At 31.4% G+C, this 11542-nt stretch overlaps 1 protein-coding gene across 19 annotated transcripts in view; it reads left to right on the top strand.

The window, feature by feature from the left end:
- Window positions 1–337: 337 nt before the first annotated feature.
- Window positions 338–11542, top strand: part of LOC120632563 (casein kinase I) — a 66195-nt gene continuing 54990 nt past the window's right edge. For 11 of the 19 annotated variants that reach the window (XM_039902449.1, XM_039902453.1, XM_039902451.1 and 8 more), the window contains exon 1: window positions 438–1381. In XM_039902449.1, coding sequence (XP_039758383.1) covers window positions 1320–1381 — 62 coding nt within the window. In that variant the 5' untranslated portion in view covers window positions 438–1319. The other 8 variants (XM_039902442.1, XM_039902438.1, XM_039902436.1 and 5 more) reach the window with 8 other exon arrangements.

Genomic DNA, 11542 nt, shown 5'->3' with positions numbered 1-11542 from the left:
TTCTTAATAACACAAAATATTATAACAATCGAACACTTTTGTTTATTTTGAATGAGCCTGAAATTAACAGATTATACAACACTATCAAAAACTCTAGATCCCAAATCTTTAAACCCAGATAAAAGAAAAATAAATGCTGCCAGTTCTTTATGTATCTAGACAACATTAGGTTTTTAAAATCAATTATTAATTTATCAGAAAGTAATAATGACATTTTTAGATTATAAGTTATATAACCTTTCTTTATTTAAAGTAAAATAAAATTAATATTGAAGTAATAGTCTAATAAAAATATTTTTTAAGTTTTTTTCTATATAGTAACACCACCGCTACAAGTTTGCGCATGCGCCGAATGGCGATATTTCAGTGATTATTCTTTGAAATAACATTTTTTAATTATGAAATTTTGTCGTTAGATGGTATATATTTAGGTAAAGTTTTAGATAATTTAATTCTATAGATTGAACTTTAGAAAAACTAGATTCACAAATTACAGTTATAAAAGTGTCTAAAGTGTTCCATTGGTGGCCATTACAAAACCTAAACTTTTTTATCAGGACAAATGTCCATTTGATGTTTCGGCGACGTTGTGAAGCTAATCATAAATTGCGTACTGTGTTGGTATTTGGTTTTGGTATAGTTTTATAAAGTGCTGTGAACTTTATCTGAAAGAATCCCTACAATATATCAGTTTCATTACGATTAGCGCCGACTGATTTTATTTGGGTTGACTTCCCACATCGAAGAGGAGCTGTCAATTGTTAGGTTGTTCTGATTGTTATTTCGCCTTTAGTTTCGATTTTAGTCAATTAATATAAAATATAGCACGCTCTTTGATTAAGTTGCCTGGTTGCCCAGTAAAATTCACTACCACCTAACCATAAGCTAGTTGGTTACTGTTCAGTGAACATAACATTGGTACGGCGACTCATAGAATAATCGTGCTCGTTTTCCGGATGAATTGTATCTAAATTATCAGAAATCACTATCAGTTGTAAAAGAACAGTTATCAATTACTTAAAGATTTCCCGTTAGTCAATTCGCGAGTCGCCGAAACATCCGTGTCGTTACAGTGAAAATGATTTTGAGATAAATTACAAAAAAAAAATAGTGTAGTGTATGCTGTGTTGAAAACGAGAAAATAATTGTAATATTGCAAAGTGTGGTGTGGATTGGTGGTGTGTGCAGTGGTATGGCGAGGTTGCAGTGCGTTGGCCGAAGGCTGTGGTGACATGGACTGCGGTGCGGTGCGGCCCCGATTGTCGGTGGGCACTGGGAGTGATCAGGAGGGCCGGGCTTAGCCTGCATTCACTAGTATTATGAATAAGCGTGACGGTACCAAGGACAAGGAACGTCAGAGCGACGACAAAAGAACTTCCACGTAAGATCGCCTTTTGCATTCTATCAGTAACATGACTAGACTTAGTAGTTTTTATAGTACAGTATCTAGACCCGTGATGGCAAACCTAGGTTAATCGCTGGTCCAATGTTTTTCTTAATTCAAAGTGTTGTGTTGGCCTCAATCATAGGTCAATTCACACCTGCAACCATTTTCTTCCAATGCATTTGTTTTCTTTACAAAACTGTAATAGGAAGTAGAAGTTCATGTAACATCTTGCTTTCAATATATATAGCAAGATCACAATAGCAGAGAAAGTGAAATCATAATCATTTATTAATAATGACACAATTTACAAAGGTACAAAGCTGTAGATGCTATTTATACATAGCCAGCATTGAATAGAATTCCTCAGGGATGCTGTGCCCAATCATTTACTACTGGGTTGCCATCTCTGACCTAGACAGTCTTTAGCCTTCACTTGATAATATTTTGTGGTCTACCCATGAGATGTAACATTTAAACTACAATTCAATATCAGTATTCTAATTCCATCAGAACTTATATATATTATTTATTTATTTATAAATACTATAATTGGTATTGAAAACTGTTGCTGGCCATGATGTCACAAACACTGTTATGACTGTATGTATCCATGTCTTGCAATCAGTGGTATACACTTAGATCTTCATTCATTATTGTCATTTTTAATTGATTCACACTGCTTGATTAGTATGGAATATCCCATTAGTAACAATAGAGCAAATATGGTTATATTCAGAAGGAAACTAATGAGTTTTAAAAAACTCTGATTATGCTTCCAACTATGAAGCTTGGTATAAAAAGATTCTCTGGGGTGGTCCAGGGGTTTATTGAGTGGTTTCATAGGATATTATTCTTTCAGCATCTCACATGTTTTGTAAAAATATATTTTATACCATAAAAAATCATAATCATAGCTAGAAACCCAGGTGCTTTATATTAAGTTCAAAATAAAATCTATGTTTCCTTCAATATTTAGTATTGTAACATAACATAATGTCAATTGCAGTGAGCAGGTACTGTGTAGAATTTGTTCTCAATGATTTTGTTAGGGAGCTTTTTTATTTATGTATATTTGTATCTATTTAGGTATATTGCTTTATATTATAAACAAAAATAGGTGCAATAATATTTAAACTAAGATATATGCTTTGTAAGGACTAAACATATATATTTAATAATAAACTTAAAGGTTTGAAAATCAATATGAACATCAAAGAATATTTTATTTATTTATTAAAATTAAAAATAACAAGCACACCACAAGCACATTTAAATAACTTACTATTATACTAATCTATATTATTAGGTATCTTGATACAAAAACTAAAGTTGGTGAAAAGGTTTTTCCTATGCAGATGTCAATTAATTAATTATAATTAGTCTTAAAAGTATGCACAGCATGAATTAAAGATAAAATAATTTTAAGTAAAAATATTGTTACAAATATTAGTAATAAATAAATCATATTTCACGATGCATGTAACTTAGAACAATTAGGTATTAATTTATATAAAAAAATCTGATAGTAATTTACCAATCCAATAGTAATATATTGGTAATAATACTGTTGTAGATAAATCTTTAAACTGAATTGACATGTCCTGCCATCCATTCACCCATCATTTCTATCATTCCTTTTAAAAGACAAAATGAAAAGGATGGATTGATACTTTTAGACACTATACACATTAACATTTATTTTTGTTGACCAAGCAAGCTTATTTATGAATCATGAAAAATTCAAAATAAAAATCAAATACTGCCAGTAAAATATTTTGTTATTTTTATATGAAAATTCTGTATGGGAGAGCAAATATTGGTAAGAACTTATTTCGGTTGCTTTCTGGTTTAGTGTTTCTTTCACATAGACATTAATAAATAATTAAGTTAACTTAAGTTTATTATACATCTCCAATTTATGGCTACATCAGTATTTTATTGGGGGATTAACACTTATCAGTAATGCATAGATTAGTATCAAAATATTGAATACCAAAGTTGACAATACTCTTTCTTGTGCTATTTATTTGTTTTGTTTATTTTAGAAGTGTTGTGTTTTAGTGATATTGGTGGTTTTCAGTTTTGACATTGACAGGAGTAAAATCATTTTTCTTCTTTGCACAATATTCCTTGCAGACAAGAGTGTTAATTGGCCTGTCAATTTATTAGTTCACTTGCTCTAATCATAACTAAATGAACAGATTTAAAAATTTAAAGTAGTGAAGAATTTCACTGGGAACATTGTTAAAGGAAAATTACTTGTAAGAGTCTTAAGGATTGGAATCTATTTTTAGACTTTAGTATTAATTGTAATAACACCATTGTATTATGAGTTTTATATTTACAATGTCTTGGAAGATTTTAGAGGCTTTGATAAATAATAGTTAGATACTACTCAAACTTTGTACTGTTGTTGTAATGTATATGCATGTAACAAATTTTGTTGGTAACATTTAATGACAGCTAAAACAATAATTGCTAAATTAGGATTACTTACAATTTGCTTATATCTCTATTTTGTTCTTGAAATCTAATCAGTTTGGTTTTTTTTAAACAGTTAAGGAAAAAATGTTATGGAGGTAAATGTATTCATTCAATTTTAATATTTAGTTTCATTATAACATAGGTATTCTAAAGTCCAAGATTGTCTTTTGATAACAACAAAACAGGGATTTAGTATGTCTGTCATCCTATCATCTCAAATAATATAGTATATTTTATCTGATCTTATTATATTATCTTCATCCATTGATAATTCACAAAATTGTCTATTGAATGCCAAATATTTGAAGGAATTGTGTAAGTAGACAAGCAAGCCACAAACAAATACATCTTGAGGCTACTATATTTTATTAATAAGCCAGTGAAACACAAATTGTAAACATCTTGTATCTCATACAATACCCCTGATAACATTTCTTAATAAAAACACAACTTTCTTATCTCCTATAGGGTCCATTTGTGTTCAATGTACTATTTGAATCTTTGCATTCAGTTGTGTATAATTAATTGTCATGTAAAAAAAATATGATTTTAACAGTGTTATTTATTATGTGAGTCATATTTTGAAGTTGAATTATGCTAAGTGGAATCTAGTGTGCTATGGTGTGCTTGACATGAATTTGTCAAGTGGTATACATGGTTGTGACATAAAAATGAGTTTCAAACATACATTGGAGAAGATGTTTATACATTTAAAAACTTGTAATGCATAGAAAGTTGTAAGTATTGTATACATAACCTTTAAATAGTAACTATTATACATATTATATTAATAATAAGGTGAGGTTTTGCATCTTAATGTTAAGTTAGCATGTCAGAATTAAGATCTGGTCTGGTAATCAAAAAATTGGTATATTATTAATCAAAATGTATTTGAATATTAACTTCTTCAAATCCATAAAATCAAGCAAAACTTACTTACTTTGGTTATTATGGAGACATGTTACTATTTGGAGTATTTTGATATGTCACAACAATTCAGTGTCCCTAGCAATGAACTTTCACAATAGTTATTAGTGTTTAAAATTAATGTAAAATGTCTGTATTTTTGCATTCTCATGAAGTTGAATATTTTGATAATTCACATTAAGATAACTTATAATATTTATTATTTAAAAAAATATCAATAAATCATGCTAGTACATAATATAAAGGTAGCCAAACAATATGGTAACTGTTATCATAACATTATCATAAGCCAAGTAGAAGATTTTTGACTAAATATTAATATAAATTGAACTAGAGTATCATAAATATTGCCAATTACAACAATTGGGGTTTTCTTTAATCAATGAACTTTTTGTTTTGTTATGGATTCACAGTTAACTATGTGTTGCTAGTTTAAAATTTAAGTCTAAATTAAATTAAGAGGTCCAAACATAGTGCTATCTCTTTTCCACTGGATACATTAAAATTACAGCACTATTTTCTGTCCTGTCATTTTGGTTTACTTTGCATATTTATGTATAACAGAATTGCAAATCTCAGCTTTTAACTAAATCATGTATTTGAAATACATAATAACAATATTCTATTTATAAATACACAATAAGAAAACCATTAGTATGTAAATTTATTAAAGTTAAGATTATTATTTTTTTAAGACTGCGGTTGATGGAAGTGCATCAAGTAACTTTCACTTTTAGACTCAATGCCAATAACGGTTGGTATGATTCATTGCAGTCAATGTAGATATATTTGGTTGGCTTATGGTTCAAAGCATGATTTAATTCCTCAACCTCTATACAATAATTACCTAGACTAATTATATTAATACTTATACTGTGTCATGTCATGTCATGTCATGTAACTAGTAAGGTAAATAGTAAAGGTTTTTTAAAGCTAAAACCACTACAAAATCATATTCAGACACATTGTTTAATTAGAACATTTTATGACTCTTGTTTGTAATCTATTTTACCATGTAATATTTCTAATTTTTAAATTCTAATAAGTTTAAAGGTACATTTTTTTTTTAAATGTTAAAACATCTTTATAGCTCATGAGCTCATGAGAACACTTGTTTATATATATACACAGGAATTTATATATATTCCAAAGATGTCATGATTAAAAAATCAAAGAATATTAATTAGTGTCTTTTAACCTTTTTAATTTTGTGAAAATGATAGGCATTAGATGCTAGATATTATATCTTTTAATAAGCACAATAATTTATATATATGTTTATTGATAGCCAAACAAGTCATATACAAGACTAGCTGCTAATCACTGAGGTACTTAGTGCACACTTTGTTTAAAGAGCTTATCTTCACTAATCTGCTTCTGTGCTACCTTTTGCATTTACTTAAAACACTTGCAGCCCTTATAGTCCATAACCTTCTCAGATAATTACTTATTCTTAAAAAAGTGGGTTTCCTGACCGTCCATAGTCCATCGTCATGATAAAGTGCTAGTTCAGATTTATGAAACACATAAATTAAAAGCAATTATCAGAAATTATTATATATTTAATTTATATATATTTATGTAATCTGTGCTATGAAGGAATTGTGATTTTAAGCTATTAATTTCAAAGGTTCTATGTAACAAGGATCCACTTAGAAAAATATTATTTTTCTTAAAACGGTTCAATATTTTTTTAAATTAAGATACTCAGTTGTTTTTATCGTAATTAATTCAAAATGCATTTCCGAAATCCAAAAACAGTGTATATGGACCAAGTTTAACCCAGACAAAGCTCCTAAGCAAAAAACATATGTAAAATCAAGTACCGGATATCTATACCCAACCCGCAAAATATGCTATGCACAAAATTACAATACATTTCTAGTTTAGTTGTCGTTTAGTTTTGCTGTCTTACTTCTAATACACACTCCACTGTTCCGTATTACCCTTCTGGCTTTGGTTTTGTCCACCTCCTATAGGTAATATAAGTGTCTTTAAGTCTTGTCAGTTAAGTCAAGTGAATAGCAACTTCACATTTCTAAGCAAGCAAAATCTTTCACGCATAATGTTAATTTTGTTTGGTTCAAAATGCTTGTCTAATGGTTGCAATGTCTGAAAGCTTTAATATAAAGGTACTGTACTCTTCATATGAATTTTACTGTGCTGTGAGTAGTTACTGAAATTGGGATTTCCCTACGGAACATCTGTGAATCAGACAAAATGAACATAATATACCTGCATATAATATATAATATTATATTTGACAGACTGTAAAGGAAATCATCCTTGGTTAATAGAAATCGTTAATATAAATTATAAAAATAAATAATCAGAATTAATATGAACACTATAAGTAATGAAATGTTGTTTTATAATTAAGTAATAAATAGGCATACATATCACTATTATTATAACAACAGCACATATTTCATAATGCAAACTTTTCAAGCTAAAGCATGTAGTATGTTCACTAATAATAAAATAGATAAGATAAATGTCTTAGATTTTGAATTTTGATGTTAATCTGTTTCAGCCGTAACAACCGTTGCAGTCTATTTTTGGTTTAATGTAAATTTCTTACTGATAGGCAAATTAGATTTCTAAAGTTAGATTATAAGGACAGGAAATTTCATTGGCATTTTTATTATTTATAGACCCTCTAAGGTTAAAAAGTCTAAAGTAGTTATGTAAATTTAAAGGTAGCTGTGGATGGGATTTAGTCAGCTTATACCCACTTCTAGTCTAAATGATTAATTTTGTTTCTCGGAATGATTATGAATGCACAGTAAATATTCGAGTACTCAAATCAAAAAGAAAAATTGTGTCACTAAATATTTTTGACAACCTAACCCTGGCCACAAAAAAGGTGGGAAGATGACCTGCCAAGAGAAGACCTCCTTCTAGAGGAGGCCTATGTCCAAGGACAGCCTGACTAAGCGCGCTGGTGTTACAAAACAATTTTTTAAGGAATAAATATAACTTAATTAAATAATAGATTTAGTAACTAGTAGTGTATAAGCATAAATTTATTTAGTCAGAGAATAAAGGCTATTTTATTTAACACTGGGCAGTGGTGAGCGCTGTGGTTTTATAAGTGGGAGGTACGAGGGGTTCGACCTCCGACAATTGACTCGATTTCGACTCTTCAATTTGGTAATTAATATTTCGCAAAAGTAGACACCTTATCGAGATCCGGATTGTGTTACTCCGGATTAAAAATGACCAAAATTCCTTGGTTTAAAACTTCTTTTCCACAGTCAAAGCTTCCAGCGGAACGTGGGATAAAGTTCGGTAGTACTTACCAACGACGTTAGAATAAGAAACATTCGGTCCGTATTTACTTTGACGATTGATATTCGAAAAATGACAGTGGGGGTAAATCACACTAAGGTTACATGCATAAGTGGGATATAATTAGGTATTTTGTAAGCGTGCGGCAGAAAGAAACAATAACTACCTATGAGTCAATGACCGGATGTGTTTTTTAAATAATGTACCTACGCCTGATTTACTCTGCATTTCAATACAGTTACATAATACCTATCCAATAAAAAATCAACATAATTTATCCTCAGCCCATTGTAGTATCCCATTCCTACCATATAATACGCCAGGCGCCAGGGGTTAAATACTGAAATCTCCTTTTCTGGAGAACAGAAAGTCAAGCTCCAGCACGCACCTCACATTTCAGAGCTATAAGCTATAACCAGTAAAATAATATAACTAGCTCTATATAGGTGAGGACCCTGCATTTATAAATTTTCTCTGGTCTGGTCTTGTGAGAGGCCCTGGCCGTGGTGGCGCTTAGAAACTGATTGGGGGTACAAATTTGCGGTAATAAAGTAAAAAGTACTATAGTGCTGTGTAAAATAGGTATTACTGATTAGTTTGGTTAGGTTTAATTTTCTACGGGCAACTAAAAATTGTGGAAAATAGTTTACGGAGCGGGGTAGCATTTGGTCTCTTTTTAGTTTTGCAACGCCCAGAAATCAATCCGGTCGTGTCACGTTCACAATATATATGTATGATATATAGTTAATTTTTTATATCCGGTGCATTTTGAAGCCGTAGGTTTAGTTTTTCATGTAAATAAATTACCTTATTATACAAACAATTTCCTCTGCCTTATCATCAAAGTTGTAAATTGTTGGGAGTTGAAGAGGTGAAAACTGTAATTATGACAGACAATTATAAACGATTTCTCCAACAGGGATAGATTTTTTAAGAAACATCTATTGTATAACGCTTTTTGTATTCTACCCTAATATTTGTTTTATTCTTTAATCTTCTTTTATTTCCCCTACTGGGTAGTGTACAAATATAGAGTATTAATAGATTTCAAAATTCTTAGCCCAAATTTAGGGGAGACTATGACTTTTTTTATTTTTGAGGAACTTAACTCTAACTCTATCTAAAAATAAATAATTATACGCTTGACGAACCATTGAAGGTACGGAACCCACGGTGTGCGCATCGATATGCACTTGGCGAGTTTTACTTAAAAGTATTTTGATTTAACTTTATTACTGCAACAAATAACGCAAGGGGATATTGTGAAACGTTTTCAGACGGTTGTTATCTTAGATTCTATGCTCTAGAAACCCTAACCTTGAACTCGAGTGATGTCAGTGCACTCAAACTTCCCAATCACGTTTCAATAACGTTACATCTCAGTGCTAGTTACAATCTACCTACGTTGTAGACATAAGATTATTTACTTCCTATACCTTTATAGCCCATCTCCGCCAACGCACGTACCTTGATAGCCGTATTCTACTACTGCAGCGATGTGTATATGTGCAATATTTAAATGTGCGCTGGATTGTCCTTATACGCGTGAATATTAGCAAATCAATTATTAGTTAGAGTATGCGATTGGCAGAAGCTACTTTTGAACCCGGTAAAAACGTATTCACTGGTTAGTAGAAGAAAATACACACCGTCAAGTTGGGCAACTTTGCTTTTGTAGTTAACTTTGGCAGCCAATAGAAATCGGGTTTGCATTGTTTTTTTTTCTACCCGAGTACTCAAATTTTTAGGATTTTGTATTTTTGGGTGAATATAAATAAGGCTTTTTTTTCGGATTGTGTGTAGTGTCAGGTTATCAGTATGTATTATCAATGGCGTTCATACAGAATATGCACAGCGTACGCACAGAGCGGGCAGATTATATAAAATGAAAAAAATCTCAAAAAGGGTGGATTTTTTATAACTCTTACAGTACATCTTATTATCTTAAATCCTTAAGTTTTTTTTTCTATAACTCGTATTGGAGATTTTCTTCATTTAACATCATCTGCATACCCTGTGTATTCTCTATGCACGTCACATCATATTATAATAAGCTACTTTACTTGGCCGTGCCAATTTGATGATTAAAGGTTATTCCATAAATAGGATCGGAACTACAGTAATGTTTATTAGGCGAAGTAATCTACAATGGGTCCGAATTTTTTTTGGTTTTGTATTATGGAATAAAACTAGCAAATGCGTTTTTTGGTGATTATTATTAATAGTTGCAAATAAGCTACTAATTTGAGGGTTAAATATGTCTACCTAAATAAGATCGGAAAAACAGTAATATTTATCAAATCTAAGTAATCTTCAATTAGAACAAATATTCGCAGATCCCACGATGCTAATCAGGGCAAAAATATTGTGTACAACAAATAGTGTAAAGAAATTTTTGCAGCATATTTCCGGTCAGCAGGGCACGCTCTTTGGCCTAAATAATTAATTGTGAAAACTTATGGCAGTTGAGCGAAAAGTAAATACAACTTAAATACGCCCAACATTTACCTAGTTCAGGTACCGACGGATTTTTTTTTAAATTATCAGATTGTAAATGGTTATAATTCTCATTTCCATTGATCGACTGCTTATGTACAATTGTAATAGCAGACTGGGGACCTAGATTATTGTTATTATAATTGTAAACTTGTGTGGGCTAAGGCAAGGCCAGGCCAAGGGGTGTAGCCCGCGTCCAAGGCCAGTTCCAACGGCCAGTCACAGCATGCACAGGTTTTAAAGGAGTCTTGTGATGGGTGCAAGTAAGACGTTGGTTGGTTAATGGGGGGTTGTGTTGCCTAATTGCGACAGCAAATGAATCTATTGCTTTGGTTAAGCAACGTTGGCTCAATTCATTAACTGTCATCATCATTATATCCGGTCCACTACAGGGCACGGGTCTCCTTTCACAATGAGAAGGGGTTAAGGCCGTAGTCCACCACGATGGGATTTCTCAAAGTTGTGCGGATTGGTGGAATCCGCAAAACTTTGAGAACATTATGGAGAACTCGCAGGCTTGCAGGTTTCCTCTCAATGTTTTCTTTCACAGGGGAAGCAAGTGATTTTTTAATTGTATAAAACGCACATAACTTAGAAAAGTCCTACCCACTGGGCTATCACCGCTTCGGTAACTGTATGAGCACAAATTAGGGGGTTCGAATTTGACCTTTACCTTATCTACGTGCTCGAAGAGTACTTTTAGACGTTGGTCCAAGTCAGCGTTCAGTACTAACACCTGATTGATAATAATAGTTAAATAAAAGTTGCAACACGTTACCGAAGAAGGCCAATCCATATTTGAAATAAGAGGTGTAATTTTTATACGTTTTTGTGTTATATATATTTTAGTTATTCGTATTAATGTACACAAATTATTATAGTATAACAATTACATGAAGTCCAGACCCGTCAGGACATTGCAATACGATAGATGGTTAGTCATTTTGCTATGTATTA

This window comes from Pararge aegeria, chromosome 20 (assembly GCF_905163445.1).
Source record: "Pararge aegeria chromosome 20, ilParAegt1.1, whole genome shotgun sequence".
In the NCBI taxonomy this organism is placed as follows: Eukaryota; Metazoa; Arthropoda; class Insecta; order Lepidoptera; family Nymphalidae; genus Pararge; species Pararge aegeria.
Note: the sequence above shows the minus strand (reverse complement) of the source record. Positions and strands in the feature narration are given on the sequence as shown.